Source organism: Esox lucius, chromosome 15 (genome assembly GCF_011004845.1).
Source record: "Esox lucius isolate fEsoLuc1 chromosome 15, fEsoLuc1.pri, whole genome shotgun sequence".
Lineage (NCBI taxonomy): Eukaryota > Metazoa > Chordata > Actinopteri > Esociformes > Esocidae > Esox > Esox lucius.
The window spans coordinates 27,639,802-27,665,768 of NC_047583.1; the positions used below are offsets into that span (position 1 = coordinate 27,639,802).

At 41.9% G+C, this 25,967-nt stretch overlaps 2 protein-coding genes across 8 annotated transcripts in view; one reads left to right on the forward strand and one right to left on the reverse strand.

Moving 5' to 3' along the window:
* The window catches only part of ptpn21 (protein tyrosine phosphatase non-receptor type 21), a 28,431-nt gene extending 17,948 nt beyond the window's left edge, over positions 1 to 10,483 (forward strand). For 4 of the 7 annotated variants that reach the window (XM_020054280.2, XM_020054279.3, XM_020054281.2 and 1 more), the window contains 12 exons: positions 684 to 771; positions 1,100 to 1,179; positions 1,281 to 1,376; positions 1,744 to 1,804; positions 2,243 to 2,324; positions 2,419 to 3,899; positions 4,463 to 4,597; positions 7,325 to 7,573; positions 8,885 to 9,013; positions 9,103 to 9,337; positions 9,519 to 9,679; positions 9,858 to 10,483. In XM_020054280.2, coding sequence (XP_019909839.2) covers positions 684 to 771; positions 1,100 to 1,179; positions 1,281 to 1,376; positions 1,744 to 1,804; positions 2,243 to 2,324; positions 2,419 to 3,899; positions 4,463 to 4,597; positions 7,325 to 7,573; positions 8,885 to 9,013; positions 9,103 to 9,337; positions 9,519 to 9,679; positions 9,858 to 9,986 — 2,926 coding nt within the window. In that variant the 3' untranslated portion in view covers positions 9,987 to 10,483. The remainder of the gene's footprint in view (positions 1 to 683; positions 772 to 1,099; positions 1,180 to 1,280; positions 1,377 to 1,743; positions 1,805 to 2,242; positions 2,325 to 2,418; positions 3,900 to 4,462; positions 4,598 to 7,324; positions 7,574 to 8,884; positions 9,014 to 9,102; positions 9,338 to 9,518; positions 9,680 to 9,857) is intronic. The other 3 variants (XM_020054282.3, XM_020054283.3, XM_013137443.3) reach the window with 3 other exon arrangements.
* A 6,519-nt stretch (positions 10,484 to 17,002) lies between these two features.
* fam98b (family with sequence similarity 98 member B) lies at positions 17,003 to 25,448 on the reverse strand. Its single transcript, XM_010878704.4, has 8 exons — positions 25,250 to 25,448; positions 24,879 to 25,027; positions 24,651 to 24,779; positions 22,041 to 22,207; positions 21,792 to 21,872; positions 21,565 to 21,681; positions 19,273 to 19,440; positions 17,003 to 19,113 (listed from the first exon to the last, which is right to left on the reverse strand). The coding sequence occupies exons 1-8, from the start codon at positions 25,285 to 25,287 to the stop codon at positions 18,907 to 18,909; spliced, it is 1,056 nt and encodes a 351-aa protein (XP_010877006.1). The 5' UTR covers positions 25,288 to 25,448; the 3' UTR covers positions 17,003 to 18,906.
* Between the last annotated feature and the right edge of the window lie 519 nt (positions 25,449 to 25,967).

Genomic DNA, 25,967 nt, shown 5'->3' on the forward strand with positions numbered 1-25,967 from the left:
GCCAGCACAAACATCAGATTGGCCTCTACTTGGGTAGCCCTGCCCCCTGGTAAATAATATATAATAGCTGGATGTTTTTGTAGTGGAGTTGCCAATGACTTGGGTTTTCAGTTTGTCAGGGCCTCTGGTGGAAACCATTAGCAACTAAAATACCAAAACAGACAATTTCAGATCTAATTTCAACTTGCTTTCTTTTGGGGAAATCTGGTTGTAATGGTTACTGGAAAGGAATTATTGTTCCACAGACATAGTCTTTTGTATGGTTGCTGTACTCAAACCTTACTTTTTAGCAAGTAAAAGTATAGTAAAAGTATAATTTTGTCTAGAAGAAAGTTTCCCTAACCTATCCTTGGCCTACCAATACATTTCACATTTGTTTTAACTCCAAACTGGCACAACTTATTAATTTAGAAAGCTACTCATCAAGCTCTTGACTAATTTAATTGTGTGCCAGTTTGGGTTAAAAACTACAATGTGTAACTTCTGAGAGATTTGGGAAACCCTGGGCTAGAATATCCCAGGCTAAATGCTAAGAACAGTGTTGAATACGGACACGTCTTAATATTGACTCAGTTGTGGTTTCTATTAATGTCCCTACCCTTCCACAGCAGAAACCTAAGTCCAGTTCTAAATGTGACCACTGCCTCATGCTCTCGCCCCTTGTGTTTTAATTGGCTGCGTAGGTGGAATGAAATTAACAACATGACTCACAATAAGTCTTTCTTTGCCTTGGAGCTGGCCAACAAAGAGGAGAGCGTACAGTTCCAGACCGTGAGTACCATTTTCATTCTGGTCACATAGCTCCTCAAAACGCTGCGCACGCCGCAGTTCTCCTCCTCCCATCGTACACCTTTTCCCTCACACACACTTGAGTCCTATACACGCACAGTGCGTGTCCTGCGAATGTGTACAGGACTTCTCGAGAGAAACATGCGAGCGTATGTTTGTTCGGTGGTAATCAAGTCACATGTTCTGTGCCGGGTCAACAACCACTGGTCTCAGCACCATGTCGTTGTATTTAGGTCAGTGAATGGGAAGAGCGCAACCACTAGTCCAGTGTACTGAATGTCTTATGTTGTGTGTTTTCTTCCCTCTACAGGAAGACATGGAAACCTCCAAATATGTGTGCCGGATGTGTCTGGCCAGGCACAAGTTTTATAAGATTAACAACAGTAGCCTGTAAGTGTGACTCTCCACAAGTCTAGCCCAGTTTTCTTTGGTGCGGTGTGTTTCTGCGTGCGTGTTCTCCTCATTCCTGTCCCATCTCCTCCTCCCTCCAGAGAGGAGTCTGAATCTCCTCCACCTTCTGAGGGCTCCCAGAAGTCCATTCTCACTCTTTCCTTTCCTCGCTTTCCTTTTCTGCCTTCTAACAAGGGGTGAGCAACGCTGTCCGCAGCCACCGCCTACAGTACAGGCCAACAGCCTCCATTAACAACCAGCCAGAGCCCTACAAAACACCCCAGATTCTGAAATGACACCACTCCTCTTGTCACCACATCTTTTATGGTGTCGGGACGAGGACTTATTATCCATTTAAAAGGAAGTCTTAAAATGACTTCTTGGACTGTTTATCACATTTTTCCCTGGGGAGATGAAGGGAGATTTCATTTAATGGAGACAATTTGATCTGAACTATTCAGCCTTCTTCTAAACAACTTCCCCGAGTCCCTTTTGAACTTGAAAGCATTGTGGATTCTATGACCTGTTTGGTTGACTCTTTAAAAATGTCTCTCCTGTTCTCAGCCAAACCCAGTCTCCTACTGTGAACCCAGTGAGACGGCGATCTTCCACCAGGATGTCTCTGGTGAGCTGCCTGTGAACCAAACACACACACACACACACACACACACACACACACACACACACACACACACACACACACACACACACACATGCTGTTACTAAACCAGTAGCCTGCCTACTGTTTTAACTGCCCTCATTATGTCTTGTGGCCTTAGGCCTCGCTGCAGGGTCTGGATCTAAAACGCTTCTACGCACGCATATGAGAAATCAGCATGTGTGACCAGGTGTTGAATGCATGTATCCAGGCAATGTGCCATGTTCAGGCCCAGCTCAAGCCCAAGCGGGCTTTTGGTCTTCAGATGTTTACGAAACATACAGACCAATAAGGAAAAATATCAAATAAAGGCATTTCTGAACTGAAGACTAAACACAAACAAATGGCTACTTTAAGATCACGCGTGCTGCTACTGAATGATGCATTTGTTTGATCCCTCCTCAGCCAAAGCCCCCGGCCTACATGATGCCCCCACCGCCGATGCACTACAACGGCCACTTCACGGAGCCTTACACGTCCTCCCAAGGTACCCACAGAGTTGTGAATCCAATCCCAAGTGTGTCTGAGCGGGTGTTTCCGTCCTGCTGCCGTGGTTTTAACACGACCCTTTATGTCTCCAGACAACCTGTACGTGAACAGCCAGAACGGCTACTACTACCACTCCCAGACCAGCCTGGACCGCTCCCCCCTGGAGTACGTTGGGGGGAGCGGTCGGCTGCGCAACGGCAGCACCAGCTCCCTCACCAACCCCCAGCACTACATGCAGCCGTCGCCCATGTCCTCCAACCCGTCCATCACGGGGAGCGACGTCGTCCGCACAGACTACGTGCCCTCGCACCGCCACAGCGCCCTCATCCCCCCGTCGTACCGCGCCACCCCGGACTACGAGACGGTCATGAGGCAGAAGGGCCGCGGCGGCGGGATAGCGCACGCCCACGAGCACCGACAGAGCCACTCCATGAGGAACCTGAACATCGGGAACTCGTACGCCTATAGCCGGCCCGACCCGCTGGTCTACAGCCAGCCGGAGATCAGGGGGGAGCACGGGGGAGGGGGCGGGACGCACCACCACTACCCCTTCCACCTCAACTCCAGCTTCCACGGCCCCTCTGCCTACCCCTACCCCACGGAGAGGCGTCTGGTGGTGGGGGCCGTGAGCGTGCCAGAGCTGACCAACGTCCAGCTGCAGCAGGCGCAGGAGTACCCAGCGGCCAACATCATGAGGACCCAGGTTTACCGACCACCACCGCCCTACCCGTACGGCGCTCGTCCGCGGCCCGCCAACAGCACGCCGGACCTGTCCCGCCACCTGTATGTGAGCAGCAGCAACCCGGACCTGATAATCACGCGGCGCGTGCACCACTCAGTCCAGACCTTCCAGGAGGACAGCCTGCCCGTTGCCCACTCCCTGCAGGAGGTGTCAGAGCCGCTGTTCCTCGGCGTGCCACCGCAGCGCCCCCCGCACCAGCGGGATGCGTGCAAACGCAACTCCATCGAGATCGCCGGCCTCGCTTACGGCCTGGAGGGCATGAGGGTCAAGGAGAGGGCAGCGTCCACCTCGGCCGGCGACACCCCACTCTCGGCACCTCGCGGTTCCTCCTCAGGCTCCCAGCTGAACGTCTTCTTGGAGCGGACCAAGTCAGAGGACAGGGGGGAGGGGAAGGAGGACGTGCGTTACGGCCACAAGAAGTCCCTGTCGGACGCCACCATGCTGGTGCACAGCAGCGAGGAGGAGGAGTTTGAGGATGAGAGTGGGCGCCACACTCCCCGGTCCCACGATGCGCTATTGTCCGGGCCTGACCCGCAGCAGCTTTTAGCCAGTCCGGGCCAGATTCCCCTGGAGCCCCCACCTGCGTATCCCATCGGCTCCTCCCATGAACTTGTCATCTCTGGCCTCCCGGGCTATCAGGCACACCAGATCATCCAGGAGGCGGAGCCTCATTACTCAGTGGGCGGTCAGCCTGGCAGGATGGGGCCCTCGGTTTCAGACAGTGACATGAGTGGGCAGACCAAAGCAAAGGCTAAGAAGGACATAATCAAGAAGAGGCCTGTGTCAGACGTTCCTGCTGGGAAGAAACCCATTGATGGCCTGCCTCCTGTCGTAAGTCTTACCCACTCCTCCAGCACTTCCAGAACAAGTATTCTTTTTTTTCCTTTTGTCCGTTTGGCTCTTAAGTTTGATTCAAGGTGTCAGTGGGCCTTTTGTTGGTCAAAGAACAGATTGTACCAGTGTTCATGTCTTAGGGACATGTTAAATCCTGTTAGTTAATTTAAAAAAAATCCTCCTAGCATAGTGACATTTTTATTTATCATCCACACCAAGTGAACGAACCAAGATTCACGGAACAGTGGAATGCTGTGGAGTCTCATGTAAACCAATCACAAAGTTACTCAGTTGGTCAGGTGACTAAACCTCTGACATCACAATCCCTCCTGAAATGCACTGGTATTCTGGGTGGTTCCTGTGGTGTTGGGTGGCCAGTTCACCAAATGTACCTGTAGCTGAACGGAATGTTGCAGGGCGACTTCACTAGCTGGTTCAGTGTCATTCCAGGTGAAAGCACGTCATCCAGTCAGGCAGGAACGTCCTCACTGCACTTCTTCAGGCATTGTTGTCCTTTAGTCCCGCTCGGTCATTCTCTCTCCCTCAATCCTCCTGAACAGGGCATGAAGAAGCGGGTTGAGGTGAAGAAGATGGGTCCCCTGAAGGTGGCTGCCCTCAATGGCCTGACCCTGTCCAGGTTGCCCCTACACGAGGGGGGCAAAGACGAACCTGAGAAGGCCTCCAACGATGAGAGGGTAGGCAGTGGACAACTCTCTAGGCTGGTTTTGTTTATTTTAACCTTATGGGGAAATACTTTAAATCTAGGGTTGGGAAGGCCAACTGGTGTTTAAAGTTTCCATACTACTACATCAGTAGTACTTTTACATTTGCACAGTTTAGGTAAATGACTGTGTAAATGGAAATACCAGGTAACATGGGGTAAAACGCCACATTCTTTCAGAAAACACAATTTCTTCTTTGAACACTTTCTCAGGCAGCCCTTAGACTTCAGAAACAAAAACTGTAATTTGTTGTCATCAACATATTCTAAGTAATTTTATCCAATATTTTGAGGTGGATTGATCACATTTTTCAATCAAATATTTGTAATCAAAGTAAGCTAGATAAAATATTTCATGTAATATAAATGTAGGGACGCCTTAAGATAATTCACCCACTTTAGTAGGAAAAATGTTGATGGTTTTTGATTGAAGTAGTAATATGTTGAGTTAGTATGCTGGGGGCAAGATAGTGAGATGCCACTGAGAACATCTCAAATTTATGGTTGATCATTTGTTTCTAACTGTAATTTAAACACTGTCTAGCCTGTTCCCCAAACTCCAGAAAGTAGTATACTTGAGTGTATTATTTTGGTTTTACTTTTGTGCAGTTAATAGTAATAATATTTTGTAAATAATTAAGTGCTTTTTACATATTAATGCTTGCATTAACACTTAAATGTGTTCAAATGGAGAAAAAAAAATCATACTTTAATAAACTTATACTATACAGTGGGGAGAACAAGTATTTGACACAATGCCGATTTTGCAGGTTTTCCTACTTACAAAGCATGTAGAGGTCTGTCATTTTTGTCACATTGTATGATTTTTAAGTAATTAATTTGCATTTTATTGCATGACATGGGTATTTGATCACCTACCAACCAGTAAGAATTCCGGCTCTCACAGACCTGTTCGTTTTTTTTTAAGAAGCCCTCCTGTTCTCCACTCATTACCTGTATTAACTGCACCTGTTTGAACTCGTTACCTGTATAAAAGACACCTGTCTACACACTCAATCAAACAGACTCCAACCTCTCCACAATGGCCAAGACCAGAGAGCTGTGTAAGGACATCAGGGATAAAATTGTTGGCCTGCACAAGGCTGGGATGGGCTACAGGACAATAGGCAAGCAGCTTGGTGAGACAACAACTGTTATTAGAAATTGGAAGAAGTTCAAGATGACAGTCTGTCTCCCTCGGTTTGGGGCTCCATGCAAGATCTCACTTCGTGGGGCATCAATGACCATGAGGAAGGTGAGTGATCAGCCCAGAACTACACAGCAGGACCTGGTCAATGACCTGAAGAGAGCTGGAACCACAGTCTCAAAGAAAACCATTAGTAACACACTACGCCGTCATGAATTAAAATCCTGTAACGCACGCAAGATCCCCCCGCTCAAGCCAGCACATGTCCAGGCCCGTCTGAAGTTTGCCAATGACCATCTGGATGATCCAGAGGAGGAATGGGAGAAGGTCATGTGGTCTGAAGAGACAAAAATAGAGCTTTTTGGTCTAAACTCCACTCGCCGTGTTTGGAGGAAGAAGGAGGATGAGTACAACCCCAAGAACACCATCCCAACCGTGAAGCATGGTTCTTTGGGGATGCTTTTCTGCAAAGGGGACAGGACGACTGCACCGTATTGAGGGGAGGATAGATGGGGCCAGGTATCGCGAGATCTTGGCCAACAACCTCCTTCCCTCAGTAAGAGCATTGAAGATGGGTCGTGGCTGGGTCTTCCAGCATGACAACGACCCGAAAACATACAGCCAGGGCAACTAAGGAGTGGCTCCGTAAGAAGCATCTCACAGTCCTGGAGTTGCCTAGCCAGTCTCTACACCTGAACCCAATAGAAAATCTTTGGAGGGAGCTGAAAGTCCATATTGCCCAGTGACAGCCCTGAAACCTGAAGGATATGGAGGAGTGGGCCAAAATCCCTGTTCTGTAATTGCAAACAAAGGTTTCTGTACCAAATATTAAGTTCTGCTTTTCTGATGTATCAAATACTTATGTCGTGCAATACAATTTTAATTAATTACTTAAAAATCATACAATGTGATTTTCTGGATTTTTGTTTTAGATTCTGTCACTCACAGTTGTAGAGTACCTATGATAAAAATGAGACTTCTTCATGCTTAAGTGGGAAAACCTGCAAAATCGGCAGTGTATCAAATACTTGTTCTCCCCACTGTATGATTAGAAATTATGGAAAGCATTTTAGTACACTTTAAATATACTTCTAATTGGTTTATATGAAATTTTCTATGAATTTGATTATTTTAGGTGTACTAAAATACTATTTCCATCTGTCAATGTAGCCGTCTCCAAATGTCTTTCAATAAACTTTGCTTATTTGTGTCAGCAATGAGATATTGATCTGAGGGGGCATCCTTTCGCCTGTTACCCTCCAAGTCTGTTGTACATCCAGTTATCAGTTGTAATCTGTTACCACAGAGGTGTTTCACATTGTGTGTTACAATAGATTTTAAGTATTTCAAAACATGTCTGTAGTTTAAACCGAAAAGGATTTGAATGCTACTGGTGACTGGTGACCTACTAAGATATCAGAACCCATCTTCCAGGTAAACGCAAATCCTGTCCTACTTGCTAGGAAACTCAAGTGTATGGGTGGCTTTCTTCGACCAGTTGTTCCGTATTGTTTGTGGCCCTGATGCCTGTCCTATGTGGGTTTTAACCATCAGGTAAATGTACCTGTATACCTGTCATCCCAGTGTAAGGTGTTGGAGCAGCGGATGGAGAAAGGAATGGTGTTCACAGAGTACGAGCTCATCCCCAAGCGGCGCCCGGCTGGCGACTGTAGCATCGCCCAGCTGCCCGAAAGTGGAGAGAGGAACCGCTTTCAGGATGTGCTACCGTACGATGACACACGTGTGGAGCTAGTGCCCACTAAGGAGAACAACACGGGTTATATCAACGCCTCCCACATCAGGGTAATGTTTCACGAGTTCACCATTTCATGTATTGGTCCCATCCTGAGGTCTAACTCGCTCTCAGCTCATAATGGTTTCCTTCATGTGTAACACAGGCTGGAAACTCCCTTGGAAATCTCTTTCCTTCTCTTGAGCGAGTAGTACGAGTATACATGCATTAGAGCAGGGGTGGGAAAACTAACGCCCAGGAGTTAAATGCGTCCCCCCAAGCTGATTCAATCCGGCCTGTGGTAGGTTAGTTTAAAATAAAACATAAAATATAAAAAAATACTCCAGCCCACCCTTAGTCTAAAACAAGATCCAAAGTATGTAGAAAGGATTATGGATCTGTAAATGTAATAAATGCTCTTTTCAGACCCGCAAAAAGATTTTTCCAAACAAATAAACAACAAGTAAAATACTGCTGCCCTGTACTGAATGTCAGTATGTCTATGTGGCCTAAGAAGTTTCCGTTTTTTCCTTTTATCCATTTTTCCGTATCTCGTTCCACACAAGCTGCTGTTTTTGACACACCAGTTTTGCTTCTGTGGGCTTTTTCTGTCCCCATTGTTCACATCTGGTTCCCGTGCTGCGCCATCCCCAGCGCTTACTGGCTCTCCTCCCTGTGAACTAGCGAGAGCTGGTGATAGTGACGTCCAAAATTGACCAATTTGCATGTAAAATGTAAATGACAATTTAAAAATGTCAATATTTAATATCTGATATTATCTAGCGTACATCAGATCAGAGTGAAAGGTCTCAGAAGGGTCTTATAATTGACTTTTATGTTAATTGACTGACAGTGATTGAAGGGGGCAGCGGGAGGTGAATTTAAATGTAGCGTATGCCAGATCTACTTACGGCTGTTTCATCTCCGCTGCACTAATGTCAGCTAACAAATGGCTCCTTTCTACTGTCTAGCTAACTAAATCAGCAGTTGACTTCTGTCAAGTGAAAAGACACATTTTTCTTGTAGACACCCCTCTGAATGTAGTCGAACCATTTCATAACTGTAGTACCAAGAAAATGTATTCAGTAGTTTCTGAAGTTTCATAATTGTATGATTGTTAATGGGGGATCATAAACCTGATTGTGAAAATGCAAAGAATGTGCAGAGATGTCATCAAGGCAAAGGGTGGCTACTGTGAAGAATCTACAACATGAATTGTATTTTGATCTTTTGTTCTTTTGCTTACTGCATGATGACTGACTGAATACTTCCTGGTTAGGGTAATGCTCTCCATCTAAAACCTGCTGTGGATTTAGATGGAGATCACGGATGCGTTATTGGTGAGAGGTCATGAACCGCTTGCCTTGTCTACCGTTTCCTAGATCACGGTGGGAGGAGAGGAGTGGAACTACATCGCCTCCCAGGGTCCTCTTTCCAACACCTGTCAGGACTTCTGGCAAATGGTGTGGGAGCAGGGCGTGGCCATCATCGCCATGGTTACAGCCGAGGAGGTGAGTGTTTCTAGGATAAACAGATTTGTATTATGTCCGTATGTTACACCATGTGTTTTGGTTACCATTCATCTATCCTCTAATCCCAGGAGGGCGGCAGGGAGAAGAGCTTCCGCTACTGGCCACGACTGGGCTCCCGCCACAACACAGTGACATATGGACGCTTCAAGATCACCACGCGCTTCAGGACGGACTCCGGTTGCTACGCCACTACGGGCCTGAAGATCAAACACCTCCTGACGGGGCAGGAGCGCACCGTCTGGCACCTGCAGTACACTGACTGGCCGGACCACGGCTGTCCAGAGGACTTCAAGGGCTTCCTCTGTCAGTGGAGTTGGAACATTTAAATGGCCATGTGTTCAAACTAGGAAATCAGTTTAAGATGAGAAATCAGTACTCGAAAGAAGATGAGGTCAATTAGGCAGTTTCATTCTAATTGAAAGGTTTATAGGGATATCTTGGCATTTAGATTTGTGACGTCTTAAATATAATTCTTATTCCCCAGCGTACTTGGAGGAGATCCAGTCCGTGAGAAGACATACCAACAGCACCAGTGACCCGAAGAACACCAACCTACCCGTGCTGGTCCACTGTAGTGCCGGAGTGGGCCGCACAGGGGTGGTCATCCTCTCTGAGATCATGATTGCCTGTCTTGAGCACAACGAGGTAAACACAGAGCTGTAGAATGTTTAGCCCCTCCTGAAAGGTGTTGATCCCAAGCCTGTTCTGTGGGCAGTGCGAGCATTTCACACCTCGACATCAATCGATCAAATAGGCCCCTGAACCAGTGAAATGCCGTGCTACCATAGGTCGTCTGTGTTCTGATTCTCCCCGTTTCCTCCAGATGCTGGACGTCCCGACCGTTCTGAACATGCTCCGGCAGCAGCGCATGATGATGGTGCAGACCATCTCCCAGTACACGTTCATCTACAAAGTCCTCATCCAGTTCCTGCGCAACTCCAGGCTCATCTAAGTGCAAACTTCAACCCTCTTAGACTGCAGTGCCGTGGGGGTGTGGCCTTTAGCTCTATTTAACGGGTGTGGCTTTTAGCTCTATAAAGGGTGTGGCCTTTAGCTCTATAACAGCGACGCTAGCGGTTGCCCCCCTTTTCAAAGTATTATCGGAGGCGACACTGCGGCTGAATCTGGCAGAAAAGAAGCGGCGTCGCCATCTGAGGAAAGAATGACGTCTTTGTGTCCCCCTCTTGAACAGTATTATTGAGGTATCACTGTGGGCTTTTTACACTACATGATTACAGACATGAAACCCAGCACTTTTACAGTACACTACCATACTGTATATAGCAAAATAATGCTGAAGCTGCAGTTAAAATCTGTATCCGATTATTGTATATCATTATCAGCGCAGATCTATTTTTATCGCAGATTTGAGTTTTTACAATGTGTTTGCTGAATGATGGCCTTTTGTGAAGGACTTGACTAATGTTTGGATTAAAAACTCCTGAAGGATGTGTAGAATGGTTACTTTTCAAATGAAGGAGAACTTGGGTGCACTGCACTTGTCTGATGAGTGTTGAGATGTTTCCTTATTCCAGCTGTGGAAGCAATAGGCCTGTTACTGAGATCATGTTGAGATTTGTAAGAGGAGTTTTGTTCTGTTGCCCGTAAACCCCACGTTGGGGAAACCTGGGTTTTTTGCAACCAAAGAGCTGAAATCATTGAAGAATCTTATACTGTTAAGTACAAATAACTTCTGGTGCGATTGAGGTAGATAGAATGTATCATTTAAAAATGGTGTTAACAAACATTCAGTTGATTGAACATACTTGGAATTGATAGTATTTTTATCTTACCAATGCTTGTCAAAGATGATACACTAAACATTAGGCCAGTTCCATTAAAGGAACAGTCCCTTTTAAAATCCTGCATTGGGTTTTGTCACAAACTGTAAAACATTCTTGTATTTAGTACTTTTACTTTGGTTGTTGGTTGATTGACTAAGAGAACTTAAGTAAGACATGGGGTGGATATTGGATTGATACTGGTTTGAAAGCAGTTGTTTGTTAGGAGGCAGATGTTAGGAAAGGGTCAATGATTCCGTCAAATTTATGTCAAAGAAATGAAAAATGATTGACAAAGGGTTTGGCTTGAAGTGGATTACGATGTTATGTACATGTTGAGAAATGCGGTAATTTTATCCATTTAGTTCTTTTTAAGACTTAACGCTACTTTAAACTGTAATTTAAACAATCTATTGAGTGTTTAAAATGAATGCCAAAACTATTGTTAAAAAAGCCCTTTATAGCAAGCTTTCATCATATCAGTACCTGCTAATATTTAAGTGTATACATCTGCATTGGAAAGGTTTCATTTTTTATAATGCATAGAGGAAATGACACTGATGAAATTTGTGTTGTGAATGACAATCTCTAAATTGCCATGTTTTCTTTTCTTGGCTTGAGTTACTGTCCATTACTTTGATTATCATAGTACAAAAAAGTTATCTGTGTCACACCAATTTAGCAGATAGAAATCTTTACAGATTTGTTTATGGTCAGACTAAGGGATCGATGTCCCAATAGTAAGAAATGTCTTCCTTTCCTTGTCTTCTTTCATAATAACTGATAGTTAAATAACTTGATGGGTGGCTTTAAAGAGCTAACCTTATAATTGAAAAGATGCAAGAAAAAGCAGTAAGAATATGGACCTACATAGTAATTGTAAAGCAATAATCATGTTGTCATCCTGTTCACTATAGTGCTTGGTGTGTTGTATAACAGGTTCGCACACAAAATACTGTAGTTCTCCTTTGATATTTTTCACTTGACATTTAAAATGTAACTGAATTTCACAAATATCAATGAAAATGTCAGCGTGTGTTAATTTAACTAATGTACAGAAATGCAGTTTCCTTGTGTGGAAAGACTAAAACATCCCTAGCTTTTGGCAATAATTTAAGTTTCTGCTAACTATCTAAGCGTTTAAGTTAGCAGGCAGGGGTTTGTGCTCTTTTCCTTGGAAAACTGCTCCAACTGTGTGATTTTAGAATTTTTTTTGCATGCTCAGTTTGCATCAGGTCAAGAAGGTTCTCAAGTATTCTTTGTACAATGTGTAATTTATAGTTGACTATGATTGCAAGCTGGTCAGACCCTCAGGCCGCCCCTAACCATAATGCTCCTTCCACCATGCTTTATGGTTCACAAGCAGTGTTTTGTTTTTAGCTAAACATGACTTCAGGCATAGTGGTGAAATAACTCCACCTTTCATTTTTCTGTCCAGAGCACATTGCAGTAGAATTTTCCTCAACCAGGTGTTGTCTGACAAACGTCATCATGCATTTACATTATTTATAAGACCAGATGTTTTCTTCCCTTCTGACCTCCCAGGTAGTCCATGTATGTACGGTTTCTTACAGTTGGGTCATGCTATTGGACATTGATTGTAGAAGGGGTCACTTGTAGATCCCGTGATAATACCCTGGGGTTCATAGAAATTTCTTTGAGCATCTTGTTGGCTCCTTGGCTGAATTCTGCCTGCCTCAGTCTTCCCAGTTGTCTGGAATTTTCTCAATACTGTATGTAGAATATCCATTGGAATTATTGGCTTCAAATGGCTTAAATGGTTCTTTAACTCTGGAATCACAAGCATCAATCGTTCTTCAGAGGTCCTGAGAGAGCTCTTCTGATGAAGTCTTACCACCGACCTATATGGTTTAGACCAAACTAAACTAAGTTTCTTTCCAGGTTACTCTATTTTCGAATCAATCGCAATCATTGTTTAGGAGTGTACAATCTCAGGGATAAAAAAATGTGAACAATCCTTGTACAGCAGGGAATATTTATTTTTATAGTTTAGGCACATTTTAGGAAAAATATTTAGAGTATTTTTGTCAGCTCTATGCCTGAAAATGTCTCTGCCAAAATAAGTGTCTAAAATAATTAAAGATAATTAATGTTTACTGAAAAATAATTACATTTCTTGTAATTGCACGTTGTTACATGAAACAATATTTAACAATATAAAAAAAAAACTTTATTACTGAAATTCTGATTTGGTCTATGTAAAATATTTGTAAAATCCTAAACTTAGCAGGAATCAGAAGGGTCATAATAGTTTAAACTAATTATATTTAATTCACCATGTTCACAAATATAAAACGTCAACTCTATCTCCCTGATAGATTAATAAAACTTCATTGGTTTGTTTGTCAATGCTGAACGATCTGATAGAAAGGCTATGTTTATTTGTTTTTTTTCTAAATGAATTATCAAGCAAATTATTTTACTGTTAAGGAAATATTTCTGTTTTAAGTATCTGTTGTTAACACTATCAGTGGCTTGTCTTCTCTGTCACTGATTTCTAACCTGCTTAAAGAGATTTTTCTGGTCAGTATTATGAAAAACAAAATGTAATCCCTGTTCTGCAACATAACACACACTTTTGATGCATTTGCTTCAAAAGAGCTAAAGTAAAAATGCTAAAAGGCTAATGAAATAAGCCCTACTACATAGCTCTTGTTAAACATAACCCTTTTGTATTACATGAATAATCTAATGCTGTAATTAAACAATCAAGTTATTTTAACATGTGTTGTTCACAATACATTTAAAAATGTAATGCCTTTTATGGTGTCTGACAGAGTTGACATTAATCCAGTTGCATTTAATTTTTTGAGAAACAGAAAATATAAGGTTGTCTTTTTACATGGTGTGATAGCTGATACTTAGGTTGTTCAAAATATATATTGAAATGTTGTATTAAAAAAAATGTGTGGAAAAATTATTGTCCCCATTTTCAAGAAATCCACACAAGTCAATTGCATTTCTGTTTTTGTTATTTCTGCTTGTTCTACTTGCATAGATAATTGCATTGTCATGTCATGTCATCTTCTTCCGCTTATCCGGGGCCGGGTCGCGGGGGCAGCAGTCTAATTGCATTGTATCATTTTAGTATTACTTAGGTTACCTTTATCTGTTGAGTCCTGGAATTAAGAATTATCCATATAACAAAATATAGGATATCAAAGAAGACCAAACTTTTCAGGTGTACTTAATTTCTCAGCACTGCTTTAATATAATTAAAATATTTTTTAAGTGCTTTTTACATACTAATATGTACGCCTAAATGTGTTCAAATGAAAACACTTTTTTCGTACTTTAATAAACTTATAACATACAGTGGGGAGAACAAGAATTTGATACACTGACGATTTTGCAGGTTTTCCTACTTACAAAGCATGTAGAGGTCTGTCATTTTTATCATGGGTACACTTCAACTGTGAAAATCACATTGCATGACAATAAGTATTTGATCACCTACCAACCAGTTCGTTTTTCTTTAAGAAGCCCTCTTGTTCTCCACTCATTAACTGCACCTCTTTGAACTCATTACCTGTATAAAAGACACCTGTCCACACAGGTAAGCAGCTTGGTGAGAAGGCAACAACTGTTGGCGCAATTATTAGAAAATGGAAGAAGTTCAAGATGACAGTCAATCTCCCTCGGTCCGGGGCTCCATGTCAGGCCCGTCTGAGGTTTGCCAATGACCATCTGGATGATCCAGAGGAGGAATGGGAGAAGGTCATGTGGTCTGATGAGACGAAAATAGAGCTTTTTGGTCTAAACTCCACTCGAGGAAGAGCAAGGATGAGTACAACCCCTGAACACCATCCCAACCGTGAAGCATGGAGGTGGAAACATCATTCTTTGTGGATGCTTCTCTGCAAAGGGGACAGGACGACTGCACCGTATTGAGGGGAGGATAGATGGGGCCATGTATTGCGAGATCTTGGCCAACAACCTCCTTCCCTCAGTAAGAGCATTGAAGATGGGTCGTGGCTGGGTCTTCCAGCATGACAACGACCCGAAACACACAGCCAGGGCAACTAAGGAGTGGCTCCGTAAGAAGCATCTCATGGTCCTGGAGTGGCCTAGCCAGTCTCCAGACCTGAACCCAATAGAAAATCTTTGGAGGGAGCTGAAAGTCCGTATTGCCCAGCGACAGCCCCGAAACCTGAAGGATCTGGAGAAGGTCTGTATGGAGGAGTGGGCCAAAATCCCTGCTGCAGTGTGTGCAAACCTGGTCAAGAACTACAGGCAATGTATGAGCTCTGTAATTGCAAACAAAGGTTTCTGTACCAAATATTAAGTTCTGCTTTTCTGATGTATCAAATATTTATGTCTTGCAATAAAATGCTAATTAATTACTTAAAAACCATACAATGTAATTTTCTGGATTTTTGTTTTAGATTCCACCACTCACAGTTGAAGTGTGATAACAATTACAGATTTCTACATGCTTTGTAAGTGGGAAAACCTGCAAAATCAGCAGTGTATCAAATACTTGTTCTCCCCACTGTAGTTCAGATAACAATGGCAGGGGTTATAGTAGGCACAATGTTTGTTTTTACCCCAGTTAAATATTTGGTCATTCTTTGCTACTTGAGAAACACATCCTTCAGATAAAACTGCATACTAACCAGATTGAAAACCAATACATGCTAAACCAGAGTTAATACTCTACCCTTTACCTGGTTAACTTCCCAAATGGTACCCTACTCCCTACATACTGCTGTAGGCAATGAGCAATTAGAGGAATAGACTGGATGCCATTTGGGACAGTAATCTTTTTTTTTTTTTTTTTAGCCTAGCAGCCACAGAAACCTCTATAGTAACAGTAAGAATAGTTTTCTGATGGGGCTGTAAAAATTATTTTCAGAAAAGGTACTGATGGTTATTGATACTCTTGGAGAACCACCCAATCAAAGGTGTCTAGAAGGAATGAGGAGACAAAATGTGTGTTTTAACTTTGACCATATTTATTAGAAACAAACTGGAAAACGACTACCTTGGAACTGAGTATACATTGGTTAGCTTTTGAAGACCCTTGTTACATGCTGATTTTTTTTTTTTAAAGATCATACTATTATCTCGATTTGTCTTATTAGAGTGGAAGTGATTACATGAAAATTAGTTTTTCCATAGCTTATCTGTAAGAATGTTGTGTTGTATATTATTATAGGGCTGTGTTTTACTCAGGCAGCTAAATTCTGATTTGTTTTAACTAATTGGTATTTTTTAAAGAAAAAAACAATTTGAATTGGGCCACCTGTATTTTATGCTGAACACATTGTAAAATCCCCAGCTAAGTATGTTGTTACTCATAAACAATGTATTACCTGTAAATGAACTAAGTGTTCCATGTTAAAGAACTGTATTTAAAGGATTAATTTCTGCTAAGATTAAATATTTGAAAGTATGATAATATTGAGTCTTGTATAAAACAGCTGAACTGAGTAATAATCATTTACACATCTAAAGTGAGTTTTAGAAAATACCGGCAACTTGTCCGTTGGCTGTAGTGACACTTTGTAGCACATACAAACTTGTGGTGGACAAACTGTATGCGAATTTCCGAATCTCTTCAGAGGAGGCTGCAGCACCTCTACTTCCTGCGGCTATGCAATGAATATGGGGTTAAACTGCAGACAGTAAACTTTATAAAGACTATCATAGGAAGAGGACCCCAGCGGAACTTCAGAGGGTACACCTTTAAGATGCAAATGGTTAGTAAGCCTCAACAGAATTGAATAGTGTTTTGGACAGATAAGATGTGAAGCAAAACAGCTATTGCATACCAGCTCTGTGAAACATGGTCGCGTTAGTGTTACAACTTGTGAATGTATGGCTGGTATTGGTTCATTTGACTTTGTGATGTGACTTGATGGTAGCAGCAGAATGAATTCTGAAGTGTGCAGAAACAGCTTGTCTGCTTATTTTTTAACCTTTTTTTTTATTACAGAAGTCATCAAATGTCATGTTAGCATCCTGCATGACAATTGTTAACAGAGAAACCAACAGGGCATGGAATTTAATGTACTTTACCAGGAACAACAACAATCCAGCTTTAAAGTTTGTGTACAGGATGAGAGGCTTAAAGGGGCATTATGTAGAATGTTTGCATTGTAATATAGGAAATGGGTCAGTTATATCTGGGGTTAAAAAAAAAAAATGAGTATTTCACAAAATGTATTCACCAGATAATATTTTATATGCATACAAATGTGCACCCTAAAATACAAATTCTACACACCTCACTCAATTTCAATACAAGTGCATGGAATTATTGTAATATAGCTGGGACTTCGAGTCAGATGTCAGCTAGGCCAGACCAGTGCCACCTTTGGCGATGAGGAAGTCTGCCAAGAACACACTATTGGATGAATGTAATCGACAGATTTTATGCAGTATTCTGTTTTAACAAACAAATTATTTTGTTCTACTCTCTGCAGTAGGACACTAAGCTGTGAAAAAGGTTTTCCTAAATCACAAGCGCAATATACTGACATCAAAATCTGACAGATTGCGGATTCATGAACAGGAGGAACAGCCTGTCGCAATAGACAGAAATACAATTGCATGAAAAACCATGACATCTAAAGGCATATAACTAAAGGCAAGTATCTCCAATTTGCATGGTAATTTGACAAGAAAACACAAAAGTTATTTAAATATCTGACCCTAATTAGCCCTTTCACTGGGTTGAATTAACTAAATGATACTTCGTGTTACTTAACACAGTGTCTGGAAAATTCAAAAACAACAAGGGATCTACCCATTTCAATCAGAATGTATTTTCTTTTTTCATGTTGAATGTGACTTTTTAAGACAAATCAAAAGTTGTTGCATGTCTATCAGGCTAAAGCACCAACCTGCATATTAAAGACTATCAAGGCTGGAGTCTTCAAATGAAAATCAACATGATTCCAATTTCCCAAAATATTCATTTGATAAAACTACAAATATCCCATCAGTAAAAAATAAGCAAAAATCAATCAAAAAAAAAAAAGTCTGTCTCAGTCAGTAACTCTGCACAGACAGTTCATAATAGTTGAAAATGAGGGGGAGGAAAAATGGGCGTAAAATAATGAGTTCAATACAGTTGAATATTGTACAGCATTTTCATCAAACATCAATATGTAAAATAAACAAAGCATTAGTGTTGCCCTAGGCAAAGCAGGTACCAATAAACAGACATCTTTTATCAAATTGGCAAAACTCCTTTTTATAACTACCAATGAGTAGGGTTTATATAATAGTTACATTTTTGAGCAAAAAATAAAAAAACTACTTAAGTTAGGTCATAAACATTTTAACAACTGTATTACAGATTTTGTTTTTTTTAAAAGTGTTGAAAAGCAGAGCAAACTAATGTAACCTGTTTCTCCACGTACCTATCAACCACACCAAGAAGTTATAGCCTTTTGGTATTGTAGCCAACAGCAGAAGTAGGTCAACGAAACCCTGTCGTTAGCTTTAAAGGCAATCACCCACCACTCTGACTTGTGCCAAAGGATTAACTCACTTGGTGGGAACTGTAACATGGGTCTAAAAGCAGGGGCAGTGACAGGTATGATGGTTTAGGAATGACAGTTAAAGGGACCATGGAAAGAGTCGGGGGAACCCTCCAATCCACAGGTGTCTAACCGGTCAACGGAGGGCCAAACGTTTGAAGGTTTTCCTCTCATGTAGTGGACTGTTCAATTAAGTCACTAATTAGTTAGGATCTACCCTCACCTGGTGGTCTTGGTCAACATTAGGTACCAATTGAAAGAAATAACCAAAAACCAGCATACACTACGCCGTCTGTGGAATCACTAACACCTGTACTCCAATCTTCTATACTGGTGGCATGTTTTGGACAGCCCTATTGAAAGCATGTTCCAGGTGAGGCTTTGATCAAAATTGTAGCATGTCTGTTACAACAGACATGCTACAATTCTGTATAGGATCCTCATCATGAAGTGTTCAGACCAATTCTTAATATACTGGACTAAGTAAGCTTCTACCGAGCTAATGTTATATTTACCAATTCCTTTTTTTGTTTATGTGAAGAGGAGGGCCCACTATACAGTAAAACACATTTGTTTGGCTCTAGTAGTGATAACGGCCCCTCTTACCTCCATGACCCCATCTACCGCCACTCCCTCCCCCAAACCCTCCTCGCCAGCCACCCTTACCCCCTCCCCAACTACCACCCCCTCCACCTTCTTGTCTCTTCTGCCAGGCTGGCATCTCAGGGAGGGGGGCATCTATTTCAGAGGGCCGACCACCGCGATCCGGCACTCTCCCCATCAGAATCTATGGAAGTGAAACACAATGGTAAGTCAATGAAAGGACAATGGCTGGAACACATATTCGGTCAGTTATAACACTTTTTCCAATGCTAGGTTTTACTAAGGTTCTTGGCCTGAAGACTCATAAGACATTCCACTGTTGGTTACACTAAACTCACAGTACCTTATTGACAGCACATGCAGTATTCTCTCTGCTGGAGCCACTGCTGGTCTTCACCACATTGCAGATATCGTCCCTGGCTGCCAACAGGTGAGCAATGCCTACAGACGACTTCTGGGCCAGGGACTGTCTCTTAGGCTGGTATATCCTGGCCATGCAGTCAACCCTTTCCTAAAAAAGAAAGACAGGGAATGAAATTCAATCATAGAGAGAGCAGATGGGGCCTTGCCAATTTAAGATAGTAGCACTAGTAGAACCATGCTCAAATTAGAAAAGCTGGGTCAATTGTCAATAGCTGGGTCATAACTTTTTAATTAGACATGTAAAGTGACAAGCATCAGTCAAGTTCAGTGTTATGAGCAATTATTTAGTAATAAATGTGACTAGTGACTTGTTTTTTTAGTGAAATCCAATTACGTCCATGAACATATTTTGATAAATGATTAACTAAACAAGTTACAGTACTGTAGCCACCTATTACTGCCATAGCATAAACTTCTTGAACACAACCGTCAACGAAAGCAGTATTATACAGTGGATATAAAAAGTCTACACACCCCTGTTAAAATGCCAGGTTTTTGTGATGTAAAAGAATGAGACGAAGATAAATCATGTCAGAACTTTTTTCCACTTTTAGTGTGACCTATAATGTGAATAATTCAATTGAAAAACAGACTAAAATCTTAAGAGGAAAAAACAACAACACAATAACCTGGTTGCATAAGTGTGCACACCCTCTTATAACTGGGAATGTGGCTGTGTTCAGAATTAACCAATCACATTCAAACTCATGTTAAATAGAAGTTATTACACATCTGCCATCACTTAAAGTGACTCTGATTAATCACAAATAAAGTTCAGCTATTCTAGTAGGATTTTCCTGACATTTTCTTAGTTGCATCTCACAGCAAAAGCCATGGTCCGCAGACAGCTTCCAAAGCATCAGAGGGATATCATTGTTGAAAGATATCAGTCAGGAGAAGGGTACAAAATAATTTCCAAAGCATTAGATATACCATGGAACACAGTGAAGACAGTCATCATCAAGTGGAGAAAATATGGCACAACAGAGACATTACCAAGAGCTGGACGTCCCTCCAAAATTGATGAAAAGACGAGAAGAAAACTGGTCAGGGAGGCTTCCAAGAGGCCTACAGCAACATTAAAGGAACTGCAGGAATTTCTGGCAAGTAATGGCTGTGTCCTACATGTGACAACAATCTCCCGTATTCTTTATATGAATGGGCTATGGGGTAGGGTGGCAAGACGGAAGCATTTTCTTACAAAGAAAAACATCCAAGCCCGGCTGAGTCCCCCAAAAGCATGTGGGAAAATGTGTTATGGTCCGATAAAACCAAGGGTGAACTTTTTGGCCATAATTCCAAAAGGTATGTTTGGCGAAAAAACAACACTGCATATAACCCAAAGAACACCATACCCACATGGTGGTGGCAGCATTATGCTTTGGGGCTGTTTTTCTTCAGCTGGAACCGTGGCCTTAGTCAGGGTGGAGGGAATTATGAACAGTTCCAAATACCAGGCAATTTTGGCACAAAACCTTCAGGCGTCCGTTAGAATGCTGAAAATGAAGAGGAAATGTACTTTTCAGCATGACAACGACCCGAAGCACACACCCAAATACAAAAAAGCATGGTTTCGCCATAAGAAGATTAACGTTTTGGAATGGCCTAGCCAGGGCCCAGACCTGAATCCAGTTGAACATCTGTGGGGTGATCTGAAGAGGGCTGTGCACAGGAGATGTCCTCGCAAACTGACAGATTTGGAGCGCTTTTGCAAAGAACAGTGTGCAAATATTGCCACGTCAAGATGTGCCATGCTATTAGACTCCTACCCAAAAAGACTGAGTGCTGTAATAAAAGCAGGTTGTACACTTATGCAACTAGGTCTTTTTTATTTTCCCCCCTCAAAGATTTCAGTTAGTTTTCCAATTGAATTGTTCACATTATAGGTCTCATTAAAAGTGGAAAAAGTTCTGACATGATTTATCTTTGTCTCATTCTTTTACATCACAAGAACCTGCCATTTTAACAGGGGTGTGTAGACTATATATCCACTGTATAAGCCCAAATGGAATTACATATTTGTCAGTTTGACTCTGCCTCAAAATGTTGTATAGTGGAAATGCACATGGAACAAATTAAGCTGCTTTGCAATAAGTCTTGATGTTCATCAAATTCTTTGCAAAAGCTGGATTATTTTTTTATATTGTTTTATCGCCTAGCCCCTATTATTCTGAAAGCTGTTTTGACTACTAGGGCCACGGTATCCACCTGCCTTGGCTCTGTCTGACCAGCCGAAAGACTGCACGGTGACGTCTAGACGTTTGATCAGCATCCTCCGTCGACACTCATACTCTGAGGACAGGAGCTTGTTGATCTTCTCCAGCCTCTCCTATGGATACAGACGAGGCCCAGATTCAGTTAACACACTTGACATCCCCTCACGGCTCATCAAGATAAACTCCCCAAAAATAGTAAGAACTCTGAATGAAGTCTGCTTACCCACTGTTTAATTTCAAGGGAGTGCTTCAGTACTGGATTTCCAATGTGATCCTTTGGAAGCTCTTGAAGCAGTGCGTTTGTCTGGAAATGGATAATTACAATAAAATACATCTGCTGAAAACCAAGACAAATCATCTTCACAGATGATGGGTAATGAAGACCATTGTAGCAGATTTGGTTTAACCCAACCAGAGTTTAACCAAACCTGAGTTGAAAAAGAAAGTCCGCTGCTTGAGGCTTTAAACACACCTTTTTTTCAATCGTAGAGAACAGCTCTGCCACTCCCTGGTCTTTAGGCTCTGGGAGGTTCAGTGTTTCACAGATATCCTGGAATATGTTCCTGTCTTTTTGTTCTTTGTCCTGAACAGACTTGCTCTTTATAATCTGCGCTGCTTGAAGTTCAGAGCCTAAAAACACTGTAGAATAATGATACAGGTTAAGAAACAGAAACATGGCAGAGCTGCGACACACCAAAAGGACCATAGCATTCCACAAGCCAGCAATTCATGAGAGATGGTGACTTCAGTACTAGCTGACCGTCTCAACTCTGTTCTTATTTCTTTTATATCAAGAGGGAGTCGAGTTATGAAAATGGCTAATTCCCAACATATCCCCTTCCTCCTGTATTTGCACTACTGCCCCACAGCTAAGGGAGTTACATGTTTAAGAATTTTGGGCAGTGGTTCTCAAAAGTCCACTAGGGATCCACGACATGTATTGAATGCATTTGTGAGCAAGTACACCTGAATAAACTAGTCAGCTAATTGTCTAGCCCTTGTAAAACAAAATAATGATGTTCGGATCTGGTGACTGGGGAGGCTATGGAAGGTGTTTGACATGTTCTTGAATAAAACCACTCTTGAATTTGTTTATTGAATGTGTAAGGGTGCGTTATCAACCTGGAATAGCATGATAGGGAACAGTGTTTGCACCACAGGGTGCACATTGGCTGTTATACATGACCACGCAAAGCAATCAATGGACCCAATGACTTCCATGAGATGGCTGCCCATACCATTACAGATCCCCCGCTGGTTAACTGTCCCATTATTCTGATTGTATTACGACTATATGAATGTATATTTCGTTACAAGTTCAATGTTTCTATATTTTGAGGAACAACAAAACATCTGTGTTTAGATTCTCTCTCAGGAAGTCACGCACTGTCAACCCGCAGGAACGTGGGACTGATCATTGGGTATAGGGGTTGTCGTGAAAGAGTGGTTTCTGTTGTCATAGAATTCAAATGCCTATCTGTTGTCATAGAATTCAAATGCCTAACATGCCTATCTTGTATATATCACTGAGTAACCATCTATACAATGGAACGGTAATGGAACAGTCACAGAAGACATCTGTGCTGCATATTTCCAATAAATAACTGAATGTATTTCTCCCTTGATTTGAACAAGTTCTCTATTATTTTTCCACTATACGTAACTGCCAAAATCAAACACAGTTGGTAGCAGACATTCAATTGTGAATCACGTGGGAATATTCATCATTAACATGTGACAACAGAAGGTAGTCCACACAAGGTGGTAAGGACAAGGAGGTGGTTTGAGATTCATGAAGCTTTAATACCATGGAAAATGAAAATTTTAAAGTGTCTTTTAAGGTTTTATTTTTAAAATCCTACTTACCTAACTGAAATGATCCAGCCATACATACCTACACGTAACCTAAGATCGCAAGATGCAAGCTTTCTAATTGTACCTAGAATTTCTAAACAAACAGCTGGAGGCATGGCTTTCTCTCACAGAACTCCACTACTGTGGAATGATCTGTCAATAAAGGTTAGAAATTCAGACTCTGTGCACTTTCAGGTGTCTACTAAAGACTCATCTCTACAGCATGGTCTATGATTAGGTGCAGTCTGGCCCAGGGGTGTGAAGGTGAATGGAAAGGCTTGATACTGTCCACCCTTGCGGTCTTGTCAGGTGGACTCTCATCACCACTGGGATGCCCTCTCTCCAATGCCATTCAGGGACAGAATCACTGGCTTGTTGTCTCTCTGTTGCGTCCATCATGCAGCTGGAGTGAACTCTGCTGACAATACTCAGTCCTCATTCAAGGTGGTTGCGGTTGGTTGGTGACCCATTGATTGATGCTTGGCAATGTGGGTGGATTGAGTTCCTGCTTCCACAGATCACTGAACTTCCCTGTCTCAGCCCCAAGTTTTAATGCTGCTATATTATTGTGCTGGGGAGTAGGGTCAGTTTTCCTTATCCGTTGTAAATCCTTGTAGTTCTAAGGAATGCACTCTCTAAATTTTCCCTGTCTCCTGCATTGTTTTAAACTGAGGAGTACATGAGGCCTTGGCCCACACCTCCGGAGTACAAGGCTCAAAAGACTCATTGCTGTCCCTGTCCAAAGTCCTCCTGGTTGTGTTGCAGATCAAGACGATACCTGACGATTCCAGCTGCCTCTCTGCTGACAATTCCTCCCCCAAGGTTGTCCCTGTCCTTATCCAATCTGGTCAAGCTTTTGACCTGGATTAGGTTTTATAGACTCTGAACACAGCCCACATGCATTTATGAATTAATACAACTTGTACTCTTGAAATGTTCACCCAGCACAGCCAGAAGAGGACTGATCACCCCTCTGAGCCTGGTTCCTCTAGGTTTCTTCCTAAAATTTGGGCTCTTTTAAGAATTTTTCCTAGTCACTGTGCTTCTACACTGTTGTTGTTTGCGCCTTGGGGTTTCAGGCTGGGTGTTTTGTAAAAGCACATTTACAACTGCTGATGTAAAAAGGGATTTATAAATACATTTGTTCGATTTTACAACCTTCATACTTTTAACAAAAGGTGTAATTACAAACAACAAGGTTTTGATGTCAAGCTACTTAAATACATACATGCTAGCTGTAGATATTCTTTTTTGGTCTTCAGCCCTTCCTGCAGAATCCCGGAGACAAGGCCTTGATAGGGGCACTGTAACTCCTTCAGCAACCCACTCATCTCAAACTGAAGGCCATCAGTGTCACCTGAATACAGAAATAACATAACAGTGACTTGCATCGGATACAACCAAAAACATTTCAAATGGGTTATGAGAATGGGTGACCGATAGTCTGTTGGCTCACCTACACCTGACGTAATGCTCTCTTCCAGATCACATAACGGTTTCAGACGTGTTACTAACCAAATGCACAGGTTAACATAATCCGGTGATGATAGACCATTTTCACATGCTTTGACAAGAGTCTCCTCATTCTGTAGAGGTCCGTCATACCTGCGCACCAAAAGACAGCAGTAATGCTAGTTAAGCTTAGCGACGAGAGTACTTCGATTTTGCATGGAAGATACAGGAGGAACAACGAGTAACGCTCATATTGTCAACACCAATCCCTTGATCACAACAATAACAAAATGTCCCCTTTAATTACCGAAAAAACAGCGAAACTATAATGGCATACCATCAGGGTGATGCGCAGCATGATGCATACTTGCTTACCCGACTTGTTCTAACGTATCTAAAATATCACATTCCATTGTTGCAGACAAACATCAGAACATTCCTTCTAAATTCAACATGATAGACAGGAGCGTGAGTGAGTTAACATTTTCAAACAACCATATAGTTAGTTCAATTTATCGCCAAAGGTGAACGTTAGCTTTCAATGCTTCGAAACATGCCGACAGTATAAGAGCAACATACGTTACAATCGTAGTGGAAAATTAATCGAGGTCTCTTTAGTTCCGGATAACGTGTCTCCAAAAACAACATCCCGGGTTATAATATTTTGCTTGGTTTCAAAAAGGTACAATTAAATCAGAAAATATCGCAATTTGAATGCGGACTGCATGGCATTTCTGAAATATTATCCTTTACCAATTATGTGAATGACAAATGTGTCATTTCTGTTATGGGATGGAATGCCAAATCTCTGGCAGTGTGTCATTGACGAGATAATGATATTCTATCCATACGGCCAAAAAAAGGGTGTACAGCCAACACAAGAAGTTAAAAACGACCCAAAGTTAATGTAAAAATTAAGTAACACAAACATGTCATATTTTGAGCACAAATGAGGAGAAGGCATAGAATTTTCTTTGAACAATAATTCTCAGACACAAAACATCTCATTAAGTATTGCGTTTTATCATCTGCAAAACCTCAGTTGAAAAAGTAATGGCTCCATTAAATAATATAATACAAAGTGGTGTCTCTT

Coding starts and splice junctions, on each gene's coding strand:
- fam98b (XM_010878704.4), bottom strand. CDS start 25,287: ATGGAATGTGATATTTTAGATACGTTAGAACAAGTCGG. Junction 24,780..24,878: donor GAGCATTACGTCAGGTGTAG/GTGAGCCAACAG, acceptor TTCTGTATTCAG/GTGACACTGATGGCCTTCAG. Junction 22,208..24,650: donor AGAATATCTACAGCTAGCAT/GTATGTATTTAA, acceptor ATTATTCTACAG/TGTTTTTAGGCTCTGAACTT.